Genomic DNA, 20,722 nt, shown 5'->3' on the forward strand with positions numbered 1-20,722 from the left:
TCAAAAATTCATTTTTTTCGAACCAAACACGGCCTAAGTTCAAAGGCACTCATATATATATATATATATATATATATATTTATTTATTTATTTATTGTGATTTAATAAAAGTAATATTAACAATGACTCAAAGATGTTTCAACTTCCAATTAAAACTTATCAGGTCTCTAATTAGAAAAAAAAATTGCGTTCCTAACATATTTTTGTTAAATGTTATTTTTCCTTTCTTTTATTATGGCCTTTTTCCTTTATTTATTTATTTTGCCCACGAATAAATGTTAAACGTTCAACTTCATTTTTTCTTTTATCAGAATGTCGACTTCCTTCTTATTCTTCTTCCCTTTTTTTTTTTTTAATCAAAATGTTCAACTGATGGAATGAGAATATTACATCTGTACAAGTCATAAGATTAAAGATTCACCATGAAGAGTTCATTCCCAAACATAAATATTCGAGGTGTGATTATTTTAGTATTCAGAGAAGGTATCAATGGCCTTGACTGACACATATGCATGAAATTAATGTGAAATTACGAACCATTTAATTCAACTTTTGGATCTAACATTTATTAATTTTTCATTGCAAATCTTGGTTAACCCAGAGCATCACTTCCCACCATTTATATGTGCTGGCAAGTGAGAATGTTAGATAGTATTTCACCTATAATTATATAATAATAATAAAATTAGAACCAAACCAAGACTGGAAGCAGGACACATGATTAAAAAAATTGAAGCAATGCATGACAACCCAGCTGAACCTTTCGGTCTCAATTGACTGAGCCTTGAAAAGTGGTTTGACTGTAAGGTAGGGTGAGGTTTGAAAAGCGATTGTGTCAATCAGCTAACTAATTTCAAAAGCTAAATTATTGCATGATATTTTTAATTTAACAATTTGTTCCTTTTTCTTATTTTTCCCCCATTTTTCATACATTCTATTTCAGGATAGAGTAGCTCTTTTTTCCTAGCTAACATGCAGAGTGCCTTAATGTCTACTGTTTCTATTTACATCATTAGAAATAATTAGAGTCGTCACGTTTTACAATATTACATTATTAGAAATTATTGCTTCACATATATAATGTCTTTTCAATTTGTAGCTAGAATTTCTATTTTTGACAAGATGATGACAATTAAGATCCGTTTGGATAGAACTTATTTTGTTGAAACTGAAAACTGAAAACATTGTAGCAAAATAATTTTTAAATATGTGAATAGTACCGTGAGACCTATTTTAATGAAAAAGTTGTCGAAAAGTGAAGTTTGTAGGACTCGTGAACAGTGCATAGGTGCATTGTTCATTGATGAAAAGTCAAAACATGCAACTGGAAAAAAGAAAAGAAAAAAAAGATGAAAGAAATGCAAACATAGATCCGCATATGCGGATCCAAATGGATACTTAGTATCCAATGGAGTCGATAATCGAACCTGTCTTAGAAACAAAAGAAAAGAAATGCTGCTGATGGAACAGTTGCAATTCAAATTCAAAAAAAAAAAAAAAAAAAAAAAACCCTACTTTAATGAAGAAGAAAATTGAAAGGAAATTAAGCGGTAATAGTAAAACTCCCCCTTGCTGTTATTCCCATTTATTAAAAGAGTGGAAATTAAGAGAGATGCTAATTGCTATCGTACTTTGAAGTTTGAAGATGGTAGGCTAGCTTTTTCTTTTTTGAGATAGATATATTATTAGGCTAGCTAATATTCCATTTTCCATATATATCATAAAAATTTAAAAAAAAGACAACTTTTTTTTTTGAGGGGATTTAAAAAAGAAAAAAAGAAAAAAGAAAAGACAAGCTAATAAGAAAGTACAGTTTACAGTTTGAAAGTTAGAGTAAATAATAAAGTAAAGGTTCTTGCTTTTGAAAGCACTCAAAATTAATATAAGAAACTTTTGATGGGTATGGAACAGATTGTGACTTGTAGCCCTTGAAAGAAGGCTATTTTATTTTTCTTGCTTAGTAAGTAAGTATTGTATTGGCAGTTTTGACACATGATCGGTTTCTCATTTGAGACGTGTTCTGTTTGGCAACGCAGACACATAATAAAGGCCGACGCGTTACACTTACGCAACGCACACTGGAAAGAACTCTGGAAGACTCTTCTTTTCTCTGTTGATCACATCTCTATCTCTATTGCACTTTGATTCGACCCAGCTCAGGTGGTCGTTTTAGTTTTAAAACTTTTAAGTGACATTTAAAGGCCACCTTTAGGAGTAACAAACTTAAATAGGAAGTAGTCAAACAAAAGTACTAAGAATACATAACATTAAAAGTCCAAATTCAAAATTTTTAACTTTATGGGACAAAACCAAAATGACTTCCGTATATAAATTTGTTACAAACTGTCTTATTTTTCTAACTAAAATGGATCAATTTGTATACTTTACTCAATTATATCCTTGTATTGTTTTTCACTTTTTTAAAATGATCATTAATAGTTCGTATCTATCTAAATGTTGTTATTTATTATTTTTTTTTTAAAACAAAATAGAAATTTTACTTTAGTTTAATCTAAGTGTATATATGTATGAAACTCCCTCTTAGAGACTTAAACCCCAACTCTTTTCCTCCACACCACACAAACATTTATACTTGTGGAATGACCATTGCACTAAGAGTGTGCGGTGGTAAATGTCATTGTTCTTAAATATGCTTAAACAAATCATACTCATTTACGATGATCTAGTTAAAGGAGAATGTTTAAACAAATTTTTCATGTGGTTATTTAACCACATATATGAACACAATTTCATTTTGAGCCACAAGGTTTTGTGTTCTTAAGCAATTTATAACAATAGTTTCGAGTGTAATGGACTTATAATTTAAATTTAAATGCTTTTGCAAATGAAAGATTAAAGTTTTAAAAATGTATAGGGATTAAATTTAAAATTACCTTTAAACTATGGAGTTTAAAATATATTTTACTTTATAATGGTTTTGTTTATTGACATGACACATGGTTTTAGAATTCCCCAGAAAATATAATTCGAATAAATCTATGGATACATTTTTTTTCAAACCCCTTTTCTTTTTCCAATTTTTTAAGGCGACAGGTTGTAATGGTGGGTGTTAAATTTTATAAAACGTTCACATAAGTCCTCCACCATCAGTGTCACTTCTACTATTACCTACAGATTGTAATTTACCGCATAGTAAAATGTTGCAAAAAGGCGTAATTTCAGTGACCAATAAGGACACATTTGTTAAGAGTCCGGCAAATGCTTCTGGCTAGTGCCTTTTTGATATTGCTTTGGAAGTCTAGCTTTAGCGGTAGAATTTGGGTACTAGAGAGCGTTTAGTTTTTACTTTTAAGCTCCAATGAAGTCCTTGTAAGACTGGGGAATGTAGACAGTTTAATTTTAATTTATTAGGTTAAACATTTGATTATGCGTTACTAAAAATGGTGACAAAAAATACAATATGATAATGACATATTTAACCCATCTATAATGCTAACAATGACAAAATGCTTTTTGGCCCATTAAAGTTTCTCTGCGTGGCTTTAATTTAATTAATAACATTTGGTAAAAAAAGAAAAATAAGAGGTGAAACATTGGTATCGTGGGGAGTGTTTTTTTTGTCTAAAGTACGGGTCATTGGTTTGAATTTAGGAATTAACCTTTTTAATATAGGAAATAAAACTATTTATCAGTCACCTTTTTCAAGTTCTACATAAATAAGAGTTTTATATGTACTATCATTTCTGTCAATTCAACCGATAAAGTTTTAATGCTGATCCACCACTGTTGGGTGAATCCAACCCTTTTGTAAGACTTTGTTTTCTATGAATGGTATAAAAAAAGGGTAAAATTTCTAATGGTTGAATAAGAGATTTAGAGTTCGATTTCTACTTACACCAAAAATCGATTAATGTTTTCGTCTAATGATAGAGCTATTATTGAAAGCGGACCTCATAAGTTGTTGAAAGTTTCTCAAAAAAAGAAAAAAAGAAAAGAAAAATAAAGATCATGAAAGTAGATGGAAGGCCTGTTTAACAAACAGCAAGCTGTTGAAGTTTAATTTCAATCAATTATTATAAAGTATTATGCTATAAAATAACAATTAACTAATGAGAAGATCTTTCTTTAAAAAAAACTATTGAGAAGATGATGGAGAAAAGTTGTCTCAATAATTTAAAAATATGCTGCTTTTGTATTTTAAAATAAATTCATTCACGACAATATTGCTTACTGACATGGTAAAGGTGATGGAGAAAATGTAATTTTGAATAAAGTTTATAGTACTATGGTCTCTTTTATGAAGTAGTTTACACCTTTACTGTGTAATCATTCATGTGCTGAATTTTAAAAGGATCCTATAATCTAGTGCAATTTCGAATTTTCGATCATTGTCACCATTCCTGTCTAAATCTCACGACAAAAAAATTCCAACGGTAATGATATTATATAACCGTGTTGCTCTTCTTATTATAACCATTGATCGGTGATTTGACTATCAATTTGTTACAGTAACAGAGCAAAGTCTATGCTGAGTCTAAGATGAGCAATTGTGATCTTTTCTGCCATGATATGTACTACTAAGTGTGAGTTTGGATAGCATTGAATGCATGTTTTAGTGCGTTTGGCCTTTTTTTGAGTCTCACGGCACTGTTTATAGGACCACCAAACTTAACAAAATGCGCATATTCATTCATTTTTGAGTCCCATATCACTATTCATATATTTAAAAATTATTTTGTTACAGTATTTCAGTAATAAATTTTCATTTTTCAACAAATAAACAGTATCTAAATAGACTCTAAAGTTTATATGTTTACCGTTTTTCGAGTAGATTTTATACTTGAGGGATAGGATCGCATGTTGCAGATTGCACTTGGAGGGATAAGCCTGTAGAGGATCTCGATCTGTTTATGTCATTCTTGCTCTTTTTGGAAAGCATCTTATGTTGTAAGACAATTTAGACAAATTAATTCTACTGTTAACTATTTTGCTAGTTTATTAGGCGAATGTGTTTTGTCATGATAGATGAACTCCTTTCATCCCCTTGATCGATCCCTCTTTGTGTGTTGAGAGTGAGTGATGGAAATGGACAGTGATCATCTTCTTTTATGAGATAAATTTTCTCTTATCCAAAAAAAAAAAATATATACAGTCGGAAGTATATTGTTTAATAAACAACAAGCTGATGAAGTGAAATATGATTATAATAACTTAAGACATATTATGCACTAAAAATACAAATAACTAATAACTGGAGGATAATTAGAAAAGACGTCCTAAGGATTTAAATGAGAAATGTTACCTACACAAAATTTTTTATAACAAATTTTACAGCTGAATCGACTACTATTAATAATTTATAACTTCAATATTAATAAAATGTGTTGTGAAATTAATATATGGTGACTCTAGGCTTATTGTTAATGTTAAAGCAATTTGGAAGAAAATTTATTTTATATGATTTATTAAGATGCAGGTGCAAAGTGTGATATAACCTATTGTTAAAAGTTAAAACATATATAATCCTAGTGAAGCCTTATTAGCATAGGATGAAAGTGGATTGGAGGAAAAGTACGTGAGAGGTTGCTTCGTTGTAGATTTCCCCGGGCCTAGAGTAGAGAGTGATACGATTTTTATTTTATCATCATCTCCAAGTCCAACAAAGCTTCAGATGCTTATATCAAAAAAAAATTTGGACGTGACTGCATGTGTGGATAAGGAATAGGAGTTGCATGCTAGCTGAACCAATAATTCTAGTAAAGGAAGAGGTTGGTGGGGACTGAGTTTGGGTTCCGGGAATCACTTTTTCGATTTGTCCCTTTGTCTTTGTCCCTCCAAAAGCCAAAAATGTGGTCAGATCAGGAACCCAGAACTGAACTAGTGCTGTTTAGGGATTGAGACATTGGAAACTTCCTTCTTAACTCTTAATCATATATTCCTCAGCTTCAATTTGGTTCGTATCGGCATGGCTTTTGGCTTTTGTTTTCACGGGATTGTATTTGTCTACTGTCTATACCACGCCGGCCTGTTCTGTACTTCTGTCCAAGTCCATCTTCCTGTGTCGTTAACTGGCGCCACATGCATGCGCCCAATCACTGCAGCTGCAATCTATATCTTCGTATGTGTCGGTGTAGTGTAGTGTCAAGTGTGGACTGTACTGTTATGCATTGCATGTATGCCAACCTACATCACCAAATGTACGTAATACAGTCATCTTATACATTAGTCACAACATAACACTTTTTTTTTGTTGTTGGCTAAAACCCAATATAGAGAAGTATCATCTTTTCTCAACTGCTCAACAGCAGCAAGAGGAAGAGAGTGTCTTTTACAAAATTCAAAAAGCCTATGAGTAGCAGAAAATTTAGCAAGGGCATATCTAATACAATTAGCATATCTCCTTGGACCATTCACATAAGTCCGTGTATAATAGAAAAATGTATAAAATTTATACAATTTTGTCTAAAAATAACCCACATTAATTCGTTTATAATTATGTAAATTTACAAGTTTGCTATAAAATGTTCACATTAGTCTTTGTATAATAGAAAAATATATAGAATGTACACATTTTTGCCTAAAAATGACTCAAATTAGTTCGTGTATAATTATGTAAATTTACAAATTTGTTTCAAATTTACAAACTTTGCTAAACAATTAATGGGCTGCAAAGTTTAGATCTCTCCTCACCCAATTAAAATTATAACTAACAAAAGATTTGTCAAGGTCTAATACATGGCTAATCAGAGTTTGGATAGGCCAAGCAACTTGTGTATATCCATCTTTAATGGCATCAAAACAATTTTTAGCATCATCCTCCACTTCAATTCTCTCAATGTTTTCTGACTTTGCTAATTACAACGCCCAAAAATTGCTGCTGCTTCAGCCTGCACAGGTTCACAAATTTCATGAACTTTAGCCCAACTTTTAATCACCTCTCCCACTTTCTTTTCGAACCACAACAGCTAGAGTAGTGCTGTCTTTTAATACAGCTACATCAACATTAAATTTTACTTCTCCATTAGATGGAGGTTTCCAAGATGAATCCATGCTAACCTGAACATCTTTAATTGGATTGTTAAGGCCAAAACATTTTCCTCCTAATGTAGATGTTAGGAATACTGTACATTTTATTACATAAACCTAACAACTTCATATGTATTAAATATTTATTTATTATGTTATTGATATGCCACAATCACATTCATTATTATATTTATTTTTATAAGCCTTTTGTAGTAAAATTTGTGGAGTAACCACCGCATACATTTGGTGTGATGGTCACTCCACAAATATAAGTGTTTGTGGGGTGTAGGGGGGTAAGAGTTAGGGTTCAAGTCTTTAGAAGAGAGTTTCACACACATTTACACTTAGATTAGGTTAAAAAAAAATTATATCTTGTATAAAAAAAAAATTTTAAAAAAAATCTTTAGCATTTTCTTACTGATATTAAAAGACATGAAGTAAGGCAGAATAGATGTTCCTGCCTCCCTTGACAAAATCATTGGAGTTAAAAATAGTGAAATCCATTGCTCCTATCTTATGACATAATCTTCATTGTCATCATATGGCAAGTACATAATAAATAACCATCAAGAGACCATGCTTTTTGTGGAAGGATCACGGGAGGAATTGATGTTGTTCTCACTTTGAAGTCACAATCTTTCATATGATTAGCTTAATAAGTAAGATTTATTGGTTAAATTCTATTTCCTGACTGCTAGTTTGACTCTACATTGCATTTTACCATCTTTCTTTTTGGTTGGATTAGAAAATATGACTTCCGTATTCCATACGTATTTCACCTTCTTTTTAAAAAAAAAAATTTAAAATTCGCCATGTCCTCTCTCCCGTGCATTTTGTTCTAAAGTAAATTAACGACAGCAATCTATACTATTGCTAGGATGACTGGGCCAGACATAGTTAATGCAAATGGGAAACAATCTCAGGGTTGGCCCAAGCTGGACCAACCCAGCATTGGGCCTGGGATTACCACAACCAAGTCCTTAACCCAGTTCCCTGTTATTTTTGTGAGAAAGCTTGGCGTTACAACACACTGCCATAGGCCCCACCAAGAGTGTAGTAAGAGGTAATAAAATTGACTAAAGAGTGGAGATTATGAGTCCATTTAAGAACAATTTATTTAATTAAAATTGAAAACTTTTTTTAAAAGTATTATAGATAAAGATAACAACTAGATGTAATAGTACAGAAAAACCCACGAATATACTAAAAAGTGCAGTGAGAAACATTAATAGTAGTAAAAATAAGTTGAATAATAAAATAAGCTGAGTTTAAACTCGCCTCCCAAACACAACCTATATCTCTTTTTTCTTGGTTAAATAAGAATTCATTAATCAAGCAAAAGAAATGCCAGTACAACAAAGCTACCTGGTCATCTCCCTCATCATCCCTAAAAATCAAAAAGGAAGTGGCATAATGCCCATAAAACCTTGAGTGAGTTTTGGACCAGGTAATGCTACGTACATAATAATTAAGTTAACAAGTTTTAATTGGTTTTCATCTAAACCCATAGTGTATATTACTTTTTTACCTACCATTAAGAACTTACCACGATAGTAGTTCTAAAATGTTTAATGTTCCAAAAAATATAGCCCACTCTGCCACAGTAGTTATGATGCTGTGAAAGTGAAAAAAGAGGAGAAAGAGTGGTTTGAAAATAAAAGGAAATGAAACAAAGAAAATAGCTAAGCCCAATGGTATCATGTGATTTGACGCGACAACACAATGCCATGGACTCCAACAATGCACTATAATAACAATTTTGCCATTGAAACTCAAATCCTATAACTTAAAACATCAAAATGGTGTTCCTAGTTTTCATCACTCAAACTCAATTTTTTTTAAGTTTTGAGTGATGAGAACATAACTCAAAAATTATTCCAAACATCCATTTCTTCAGTAAATCCCACATGTTTTGAGTTTTGAGTAATAGCTCAGTTTTCACAAATCCAAACACCCTCTAAATTGTCTAACAAAAGTACAAAAGAAAATTCTTAAACAACAAGGGAGACTATGCCTTATGAAACAAATAAAGTATCTCCTACAAGAAACATATCACCCCATCATGTCTTTTTTTTTTTTTTTTTTTATATATATATATAAAAAATATTTCATTTAGGATATGTGAGCATTACATCTTGGACCATTCTCTTTAATTCTTTCAAAATTTTACAAATTTAAACCATTGTGGAGGTCACTGGACAATTGAAACCACTTTAATATCTGGTGGGTTGATTTGCATACCTCAGTATTTAATCATTGATAAATCTTGTACTTTCTCAAAGCAATACTCTAAGAGCAACCACATCAGCTTGTGGAAAGTTTTGCAAAATAGAAAAAGTTACTCATTTTACACATTTTGGCCCAAAAAAACATTCACATCAATGGGTATAAAATTGTGCATTTATGCACAATTGCTACAGTAAGAGCATTCGCATCAGTAGATGCAATTTTTTTGTAAATTTGCACATCTAAAACGTACATTTTCTATTTTACACACCCATTTTTATAAAACACCCACATCAGTTTATCTATTCTACACATTTATTCAATAGAATATTGATTCTTTTACAATTTTTTATTATTTTCTTCACATCCCTCTCACTCACTGCCTATCTCTCTCTCTCAGACCCAACAAAACCCAAAATCACCAACACCCATTCACCATCAATGACCAAACCACCCCCACCGTCAAAGAGATTAGCCACCATCATTAACCCACCAGCCACCATCATCAAGCAATCAGGCATTATCATCAACAACCAACCATCATCATCAACAAACCAACCACCATCATTAAGAAACCAACCTCCACCATCATCAACTCACCTGGCCAAATCAACCCAAAAACCCATTCAACCCAAACAAAAGCCAAATCAACCCCATTCAACCCGAAACCCACTAATCAAACAACCATAAATAAAGGAAAGCAATCAAATCAGTGGAGAGATCAGCGATCGGTGGCGGTGGCAATCGGTGGTAGTGGCGGTGAGAGATCAGTGGCGATCGACGATCGTGGAAGCTAGAGGAATGAGATGAGAGAAAGAGAGAGCTGAGAGTGTGTTTTGCTGTTCTGATCTGATGGAGAAAATGAAAGAGTCGGGTGAGAGTCAGAGGGGATAGAGAGAAGAAGAGAAGGAGAGAGAAAAAAAAAACTAAAATATTATATGCAAATGCTACAATAATCGTGCATATATGCACAGTTACTGTAGCAATTGTGCATAAATGCACAATTTTACACCCATTGATGTGGATGTTTTTTTAGGCCAAAATGTGTAAAAGGAGTACCTTTTTCTATTTTGTAAAAGTTTATACAATCTGATGTAGTTGCTCTAACCGTGCATATATGCACAGTTATTATAGCTCTTCCATTTCTTATTTTAATATTATCTTTGTATGTTATAAAAATACTTTTTCACACTTATTTTCTCTCTCCTCTCACTGAGCAACACCAATGCCTCTCAGCTTGTCTCTCCCTGTTTCATTCCTGAGCTCTTCCTCTCATCTTCTCTCTTCGTCTACTTCTTATCAGTTCTTGCTCGTTCTTATCACCACGAGAAATAATGTAATCGGTTTGGAGGGTTTTGCAGCCCCGTGAGGAGGGTGGATCAACTTGGAGGTATCTCTATTGACAGGCTTTGGGGAAATTTTCTCTAAAAAGGTATGGGTTTTTCTCATTGAGATTTTAGGGTTTTTTTTTTTTTTTGGTTTCAAGCAAGATTTTTGGGAATTTCTCTAAACTAATTTTTTTAGGGTTTCTTGGGAGTTTGTTGTTTCAAATTTTTTCTGGTTTGGGGGTGTTTTTAGGGATTCTTCAGAACACACCCAAAATTATTTTTGGAATTTATTAGTATTTTAGATTTTGTGTGTATTTATATTTGATTATTTTAGAGTTCAAGTAAGAATTAAATTTCATGTCTTTTAGATAGGGATTAGTTTCCCTGTGTGTAGGGAGTCTTTGAAGAATTTGGAGTTTTTTAAACTTGTATTAAATTTCTATTTCTCCCCTATTTTCGGACTGCTTGAACAAGGTATATACGTTATATATGTTTTGGATAACACTTTTATCCCAAAATGGGGGCTTAATAACACTTCTATCTTTTCCCTAAAAAAAGATAGGGATTAGTTTCAAGCCAAATAAATCATATACACGGTTCACAAATGATCACAATCCTTACAAATTGCTTGTAATCCTATAGCTTTTCCTTTCCTTTTCTTTTTTTTTTTTTCCTTTTTTTTTGCGATAAATGGTAGAAATTTTATTTAATCAATATGCAAAACATTACATAAGACAAGGAACAAGGAAAAGCTATTGGCTCAGGTCTCCAATAGTGATAGGGTTTAATAGTTTTCTTTTTGGTAAATCTTGGACTTAAACGTTTTATTCTCTCTGTAAAGTGAATTGTGGTGGATTACTGATCACCTGAGGTTATTAACATGCCAAATACAAACTGAGTTAGTTTGATTATATCCAGTGGTCTTTTGAAATGTGGATCTAGAACTTGGAAGTATAGTGGTATTTGAAATTTTGAACTTCTAATGTCTTACAATGATCTCCAATTGTATGGTAAGTGATATGGTTATTGCAATTTGTCCACAATATGAACATGAAAGCAAGAAAGGAACATTAAAGGACAAGGAAAAGATGTAAGAAACTATTCTTGAAAGTTGAGTCAATTGTATAAATATTATGTTCTTGAAGTACTAAGCATTAATCTAATTTAATACTTTTTAAAAATTCTACTGTATATATACTTCTTAAAAATGCTAATGCACTTTGACAGATGACTTTATACTATTTTGATCTTTGTATAAGATGGGTGATGATGCTAGAAAATACACTATATTTGAAAATACACTATATTTGACTAAAAATTATGCCTTTTTTGTAAACCAATAGGATTTGCAATTTAGGTTTTAGTTTCTTATGGAAATTCTTGATCTCATTCAAATTGGTCATATTGTATACATGTTGCTGATTTGGAACAACATCTCTGATCATGAATTATAAAATGCTTGGAAATCATATTAGTTACTGCCAATATAGGTTGTACTTGAACTTAAAAAAGTGTGATAATTAGATTAGTTGGTGACATATACTTTTTGCACATGTGGATTTTTTAGTATCTGATAATTACTTTGGTGTTGCTTATTAGTGCTGTTTCTGAATTACTTTGGTGTTTGTTAGGTGATGGACTCACAAAATCTCTTATTTCTTGACATTTTACAAGACAATGAACAAGGTTTTGAGTCTTTTGACAGTAGTATTTTGATGTCCACTCTGCATTTAGATGGGAATGTCCATCAATCTCCACCCCAAGTTGAAATGGGACAATCTACACTCCCCATTGCAAAAAAATCAACTACTAAGAGAAGTCAACGGGAAACAACTTTATTGTAGATGAAAACATTAAGCTAGTGTCGGTGTGGCTCAATGTTAGCTTAGATGCCGTGATATCGACGGACCAAAAACACAACATTTTGGGATAGAATTTGGTCCACCTTCCATAATGACAAGAAATTTAACCGCTCCAAGGATTCTTTATGTAGTTAGTGGTCAACAATTCAAAAGGAGACCAACAAGTTTTGTGAATACTTGGACAAAATTGAGAACCAGAATGAAAGTGGTAAAATTGAGCATGACAAGGTATTTCGACTCAATATCTAATATGTATTGTACATTAATGCACTTTTAGTTTTATGATTCTCATTATTTTCAATTTTTTACTTTTGTAGATTGAAGATGCAAAAACTATGTATAAAACTAATAGCAAAAATGCATTTCAATTAGAACATTGTTGGAGAATTTTGAGGAATGAAGTTAGGTGGTTAATTCAAAGAGATAATTTGAAGGTCCGTACAAGACAACTAGCCACACAATCTTGTCATACTTTGCAAGCTCAATAAATTTAGATGAAGATAATGATGAGATGAACTCCAGTGAAACCTTGGAGAGATCCATAGGCAAGAAGGCCGAAAATGAGAAATTAAAGAAAAGAAAGAATTGTGATGACGTGGTCCCAGTACTTTCCTCCCAATTGGATGAAATCAAGGAAGAAAAGAGGAGAATGCATGAGGAGAAAAAGGAAAGTATGTGCATTGCATCCGAAGAACGAAGAGAGTTAATGCGCATTGCATCCAAAGAACGAAGTGAGTTGATTCGTATCAAGAAAGAGAAGAATGAAGTAGAAAAGAGGAAAGTGGAAGATTGAAAAATGATGAAAGATACAAGAACCAAGGATCCTAAGCAAAAAGAATATATTCATCTACGTCGTTTGAAAATCTTGGAGAGGTTAAGGTCTAAATTTCCATCATAATTTGAATATTATCATTGACAATATCTAATCAAGTAATTTTTTGTATAGTGCAAAGATACTAGCACATGGTTGACATAGATAATTTGATGTTAGACATCTCTTTTGTAGTATTTACTTGTGCAGGGAACATAATTATTCAATCTCTAATCATGTTAGATATATTTTTGTAGTCTTCACTAGTGCAAGGAAACAGATACAATGTTGTAAATTTTGTATTGTGCACGGACAATAGCACTTGATTAGTCAATTTAATTTGTGATTTTATTCTTGTCATTCTGTTTTGGGTGAAGCAATGTCTCTGTTGAAGGTCGTTGTACTTGCTGATTTTATTGGTTGTATATGCTATTTGAATGTAAATTTAATGGTATGTGATAGGGCAACTCTTTAACTAACTGGTTTGTGTATTTATTGGTTGTATTTAACCATTTCTTTAATAGACTGTGAGAGCTGAGCAAATTTAGGACTTTTTTGATGGACCAAACTAAAACTACACCTTCTGTTTCACTATCTTAGCTCAGGCTTGAGAGATAAAGCCATAAAGAATACCCATATTTGAAACTTTTTCAAGAACATCCTTCCTAGCCGCCTCTTGTGTAGAAGCAAGATGTTGTCTTTTACGGTCTTGTGGTGCTGAAATTATTTTAACAAATGTCGCCCATGATGGATATATACCATCTGCAGGATAGTACCCCATCGAATAGTCATTACCATTTATCGAGTAATTAACCGGAGGAGCACGCCCTTCAGCAAGCTCAGAAAATACAGAAGACTACTCTAGAACATTGATGACATTGTGAGACCCCGATAACCCAAAAAATGCATGCCATATCCAAAGGTCATACGACGCTACGATTTCCAAAATTATCGTTGGATTACGGGTATGACCAATATATTGACTTTTCCACTTACTTGGACAATTTTTCTATTTCCAATGCATGTAGTCGATGCTCCCCAACATTCTTGGAAATCCATGGTGTTGGCCAACCGCTAACAACCTTGCAATGTCATTGTTGTTTGGTGACCTCAAGTACTCTTCAGAAAAGATTGAAACTACTGCTTTAACAAATTTTTTTAAACTTTTTATTGCAGTGCTTTCTCCAATCTTCAAGTATTCATCCATGAAATCAGCCGACACTCCATAAGCAAGCATTCTGATTGCGGCTATCATCTTTTGAAGGGAAGACAACCCGAGTGTGTTAGCCACATTTCTTTTTTGAACAAAGTATGGTTTAGTAGCTTCAACGCTTGAATGGATACGTACAAAAATAGAATGACTCATTCGAAACCTCCTTCAAAATACATTAGAAGGATACACTGGTGTTTCAGCAAAATAACCATGGAAAAGCCTGTCATGACCTTGCAAAGGATTACGCCGAATAAACTTGCGAGGTTGAACTGAACGGCGACGTGATGTTGATGCTCCTTCATTGTTTAATTCTTCTATGGCAATAGCTAGAGTAAGTTCCAACTCATCATCATTAGAAGATGAGTCAAATGGAGGCTTATCATTTGGAAAAATAAAATCAATGTCATTATGGAAATCCATTAAGAGAGAACAAAAACCAAATGGAAGAGATAATTTTGTAGAAGTGGATGGAAATTAGAGAGAAAATGGTCATATTTATAGAGCAGGAATGTAACTTGAGTTTGAATTTCAAAGATTTGACCTTTAGGTTTGAATTTACCATTGGGTTTAAAGTTAGGTTTGAATTTATCGTTTGAATTTCAAAATTATGACTTGTGGATATAACAATAAAAATTATGACCATTGGGTAAAAAAAAAAGTGACTTTTGGTTGGAGATATCGATTCAACAACATCAATTTGGTCACCGATTCTAGGAGTCTGGTGGTTAGAGACATTGATTCGGCAGCAGTCGTCGAAGCCACTATTACAATAGTCGGCCCATTGGTGATGGCGGTACAATGGTCGGAGACACCAATCCGGTGGGCGGTCACCAAAGCCACTATTTTGGTAGTTTGGGCATTGCCAGCATTCGTTGAAGCCACTATTTTAACAATCCACCCACCGGTGGGTCACTATTCGGCGGTACGGTGGGTAGCGAGACCAATCTAGTGGTGTCGGAGCCACTATTTTGGTGATTCGGCCATTGGACCTCCACCATAAGCGGCTCCATTGGTCGAGCCACCGATGTTGGTAGTCTTCTTAAATTTATCAATTTAAATTAAAAAAAGTATGACCAATAGGGAAAATAATAAAAAATTGATAAAGAATGAATATTTTATTGAAATATCTTGTAAAATAGATAAACTGATGTGGGTGTTTTGTAAAAGTGATGGTGTAAAATAAAAAAATAAAAAAGGTTTTTTTATGTAAAATAGACGAAATCTTTTCCACAAGCTGATGCGGTTGCTCTAATCACTTGCCTATTTTATTTGTTTTCAAAATTCTAAAAAGGTGGAGTGAGTTTGGAATCTTTGGATGGTGTGGGAGGAGAGGAGAAGAGGGAAGGGGATGGAGAGGATTTAATGAACCTTTGTTTTGATGGTTTTTAAAGGGAAAGAATTTGTAGGGTTAAAGAAACTCCTCCAAACCTTTTATTTTTAATTCTCTCAAACTTGTAAAAATTGGAGGGACGGGTGGGGTTACACTTAATCCTCAAAAACATCCAAACAAGGGAAAATGGTATCCATTCCCTGCCCCCCACCCACTATTCTCCTCCTCAGTACTTCCAAACACATTGTAAATGAAACAAAAGAAGATGATGAGATCTCTCATTTTGTTCACTTTGTGGCACGCCATGACCAAAAGAATAGTGCAGTATACTCAAATTAAAAATTAAAAAAAAAAAAAAAATCACTTGGTGAGTTAATCAAAAGGCTCACAACTGTAGGCTTGTGCCTTATAGCAGTTACAAGGAAGCAAAGTTAGGCATGAAAACCAAATGGTGTTTTACAATTGCCGAGTAGACGCAATGCCGCAAGGGAATTTCATCTTTAAAGCAAATCGTGTCCAGGCCTGGACCGCCTTTTATATAATTGATTATTTAAACTTCTAGCGATACTCCAAAAGGAATAAACACTATAAACCTCTTGAGGATTGAAGTTGAAACTTCTTGGTATACGAATGGATTGGAAACAATCAAACAATACCAATTTGAATAATTCACTTCAATTTGATTTGGAATGAAAGTTCATGGAGTAAAAGAGTCTTCTAAATTTAAATATATACATGTACATACACACAAAATATAATATGTAATAGAATAAATTATGATGGGTTCAAGTCAAGATCCTTATCCCAGGAGATAACCTTGCTAATGTACCTTAGAAAAATAGTAATAAATATACAACTGGAGTATTCATGACAATAACACAATTATATTTAGGTTCTCTATAGTGCAAACATGTGAAGTTTATACCTCATAAACCTTATCCCAGGCTTCCCTGCAACTTCGTTACGAGTAGTCTTACTCCATGTTGTGGCGTCAATAACATTTTATAAACAGGGGAGTGACGATATTCTGGAGAGAGAGAAAAGGAGAATTTGGATAATATGAGAGAGAGTACTACCTTGAGTTCTAGCATTGCAAAGGTCTGACCAATGCATAATCGACTCCCGTAGCCAAATGGTAGGTATGCTTGGGGATACTTGCACGCTTTAGATATCCCTTGTGCAAACCTCTCTGGTTTGAACTCCAATGCATCTAGACCCCAATTTTCAGGGTCACGGTGCAATGCAGGAATAAAAAACCACATGTGGACACCTTTTGGCACAACAAATTCCCCCAACTTGATATCTGCAAAAGCTTCCCTTGACATTACAACAGCAGGCCCATAAAGACGAATGCTCTCTTGGATCACCATCGTCAACTGAATGGATATTTGTGATTATGAATGTAAGAATTAAAACTGTATTACTTGTAGACAAGGGAAGCAAGAAATTAATACTACCACTACAACAACAATAACCAAATCTTAATCTCAAAATATTGGGGTCGGCTATAATCCTCAATTGGCTAATCAAGGTCAGCTGCATGTATTCTTTTTAAAAATGTAGAATGAAAATTTAAATACCATTTTCAACTTGCGAAATGCTTCCATGTCTTGAAAATGATTAGATAATTGTTCTCCGCAGACCTCAAGAATTTCAATACGAACACGCTCTTGCCATTCTGGGTGTAATGCAAGTAGCATCAAGATCCAGGAGGCTGCAAGAGCAGTAGTCTCATGGCCTGCAAAGTAGATATTTTTACATAGGTCAACAATGAAGCGGTCTGTTTTCAACCCGCGTGGGACCTTATCATCACTAGCGACAACACTTTCAAGCATCATTTGTAAGAGGTTCTTTACAGGTATGGTGCCTTTTTGGTTTTCTTGTTGACAATCCTTGACTACTTTGAGTATCAGTGTGTCCACCTCTTTCTTTAACCTCCATATCTCTCTGTTGCTCTTTGTGGGAAGAAATCTGGGTAACATACACAGATAAAAACAATTATTGACTTGACACAAAATTATCTTGATGAATCCTAAATGTCTTTTGGGGAAAAAAGGTTTTATTTATGTTAAAGTTAGAGGATGACTGAACCTAAAGTTGAATAGTCCAAAAAGTACACTTGGTTTGGACAAGGCATCTTGCAAAGAAGCAATCTTTGAAAAAATCTGATTGCCTTGGGAGTAAGAGTTGCCAAAACAAGCTCTTGAGATTATATCTGCCGAGAGGCTCTTCAAATCCTCATCAATAATCATGTCTGCAACACCTCCCTCACTCTGTAATATACGGTTCTCCCATGTCTTCATCATTACAATGGTAGATTGCTCTATCACACCCACCATATTCTGCCAATAAACTTCTACTATTTCATCAATATAAAATATCCAGAAAGAAAGAAAAGAAATAAGTTCACAAACAGCACTAATTGTTTTACTTGTGGGGTTATGTCTAGTAATTACCTTGACCTTGTTGAGGAAGAATTCAGGAGCAATGAGTTTCCTCTGGTAGGCCCAATTGCTTCCATTAGCCCTAATGATGCCATCACCGAGCAAGGGCTGGAATGCCCCAGCCAGATATGAAGGTCTACCCAAATCCAAGGACTTGATCAGTCCCAGTTCCCTTAATAACTCTGGCTCACTCACATACATGTGTTGCTTGCTCCCTGTTGAGTACATATATACTGGACCTGCATTTCTCAACCATGTTAGCCTCCTATTAATTTTTATAGCTTCCTCCAAAGAAAATACTCATTATATGTTTTCATGCTTATAAGTTTATAAATATCATGAGCGAAGTCCCACCTCAACTTACATTGAAATGAATAAATGGGGGATTTGGGCAGTCATCATACTAATCCGAAATAAACATGTCAACCTTTGGTTATAAAGAGATCAGAAATGTTAATAGTTTTTATTAAGTTTGTGTGGGAATCCAAACCCCAAAAGACAGACCAAGTTTGGATACAAATACCAAGGGTGTCTTTAGAGTATACCGATCCTTTTTCTGACACAGCAACGCAATTTCACAATTAGTATCTAAATGGAGTGTTAGAGACTTTATTTTTTCTTTTATTGTTGCCTGTCAATGTAGCATCCCGAGGTTGGCGCATCCCATTGGGCATGGAGAAGCATTGGAAACCCCAATTTCTTTCTTCAGAGCTGTTTCTTTTCCTGTCCATTTCTAGCCTAACAGCTTTGGTCTTGGCACTTTTAAACTCAGGTCGTCTTATATTAGGTTTCAATTATAGATTTTTATCACAAAATATAATACAGAGGTCACAGAATGCCTATTTTTAATTAGGGAAAACTATATATATTCTTCTAATTGTTATGACATGACTTGAATTGATGCACCATGTCTCACTAGATTCATGCCATCACTTTTGCTATTTCTGTCAAAGATCAAATGGCACACATGACACATCTATGCCTACAAACAGATTTGGTTATATAAACAATTGAATTCACCTTAAATTTACCCACATATACAGTTATGTGTTTGTTCACGCCCGTGCGTGTATCAAATTTACATACAGACGTCTTCAATATCTGCACAAATATATTCATATGATCCAAGGGCTAAGTAAATATGAACTACATAAAATATCACCCTTGGCATTAGTTTTAACTTGTTTTTGAACATTTTAGTTTTGCAGTGTGCTATAACATTAACACAGTCTTCGTTACTTGTTCTCAAAATCCAAGATACAAACAAGAAAAATTGCTATCACTCTTTGCTAGGATACTAAGAAAATCCATATAAAACAAAAATCAAAGACAAACCATGAATTTCTATATGTGTTGAAAACTAAAATCATATAATATGGAAGCATATATACCATACTCTTGTCTCCATTGTTGGAGATATGGGAAAAGGGAGTGAGTCCAGTTTTCAGAGACAGGCTGGCCATCAGAAGTATTGTTGATCATGGAGGATTGGATCTTCTGCATCTCAGAAATGTTCCCATAGGGAAAGGAAGGCTGTGGCCCTCTAATGCCTTGCCTCCAAAGCATTGATCGAATCCGTTTGGGCTTCAGCCACACCTCATGACAGACTCTAATTAACACACTACATGCTCCTATCACTACAAGAGACCACCATATCTCTGCTACCAATCCTTGTCCATCTGTGTGAGTTTGTGTGTGTGTGTGTGTGTTTGTCTTTGGAGTTGCAGACTTTTGACTTTTCCTCTCTCTCGGTTGGGTCAGAAATTTCATAAAATATGAAACTGGAAGTAAGGCCAACTAGTAATCACCCCCCCTAGATTCCCACAAAATGCGAACATTATGCATTGAGTACGACCTTTTATGACACGGTAATTAGTTAGGTAATGTGAAGCCATTTGTATATCAAATGCCAACTTCTGCTGGCTTTGTTCTAATATTTTTATCTTCATCTTGTTTGTATCGTAGAATACGATGTAATGTATGGTCACCTCGTTTGTCTTTGGAAACAATAAACAATAAAAGAAACAAAGCACAATGCTAAATGGGATTTGTTTACAAGCACCGAAGTCGGTGCTTGTTAAGGTGAAAAAAGACAAAAAAAAAAAAAAAAAAAACTGACCCAAAAAAGTCAAAGAGAACACCATATAGTACTAAAAAGGTTGAAAATTTGACACAAAAGTGAATAAAGACAAAAAATTTTGTCAGAAAAAATACAAAAATATTGCTGTTAACGGGCACCGTAAACACAACCCATAAACAATTTATGCCTAGTTAGCAATGACTTCCTGTCTACCACGGGTTGCCTTAGCGGTGTACCAGTAAAGTGTAAACCCAAGTCCAACTCCTATCTGGGATTTCTCTCTGTGGGTGGCTCGTGCATTCAGGTGGTTAATCCAAAACCAAAAGGGTCCTACCTTGACGTCATGAAAGCTTTATTCTAGACCAAAATAATGTTAACAATATCTACCTAATTGAAATTTTCAATCATTCTAGTAAGCTATATTTCCAAAAGGGACATCTA

General features: G+C 33.8%; 1 protein-coding gene across 2 annotated transcripts; it reads right to left on the reverse strand.

Annotated features, from left to right (window-relative positions):
• Positions 1-16,512: 16,512 nt before the first annotated feature.
• On the reverse strand, positions 16,513-19,864 carry LOC115952550 (cytochrome P450 714A1-like). 2 transcript variants are annotated; one of them, XM_031069720.1, is made up of 6 exons: positions 19,593-19,864; positions 18,214-18,440; positions 17,849-18,099; positions 17,338-17,728; positions 16,834-17,133; positions 16,513-16,740 (listed from the first exon to the last, which is right to left on the reverse strand). In XM_031069720.1, the coding sequence occupies exons 1-6, from the start codon at positions 19,765-19,767 to the stop codon at positions 16,693-16,695; spliced, it is 1,392 nt and encodes a 463-aa protein (XP_030925580.1). In that variant the 5' UTR covers positions 19,768-19,864; the 3' UTR covers positions 16,513-16,692. The 2 variants fall into 2 exon arrangements, with proteins under 2 accessions (XP_030925580.1, XP_030925579.1); XM_031069719.1 differs by having other exon boundaries at positions 16,513-17,133; positions 17,401-17,728.
• Between the last annotated feature and the right edge of the window lie 858 nt (positions 19,865-20,722).

Source organism: Quercus lobata, chromosome 7 (assembly GCF_001633185.2).
Source record: "Quercus lobata isolate SW786 chromosome 7, ValleyOak3.0 Primary Assembly, whole genome shotgun sequence".
NCBI lineage: Eukaryota > Viridiplantae > Streptophyta > Magnoliopsida > Fagales > Fagaceae > Quercus > Quercus lobata.

Excerpts from the sequence above, each read along its gene's own strand:
- LOC115952550 (XM_031069719.1), bottom strand. The coding sequence starts at position 19,767 with ATGCTTTGGAGGCAAGGCATTAGAGGGCCACAGCCTTCCTTTCCCTAT. Across the intron at positions 18,100-18,213 it reads TCTTCCTCAACAAGGTCAAG|AATATGGTGGGTGTGATAGA; the intron begins GTAATTACTAGA and ends GTTTATTGGCAG. Across the intron at positions 17,134-17,400 it reads TTCGTATTGAAATTCTTGAG|TTGACGATGGTGATCCAAGA; the intron begins GTCTGCGGAGAA and ends ATATCCATTCAG.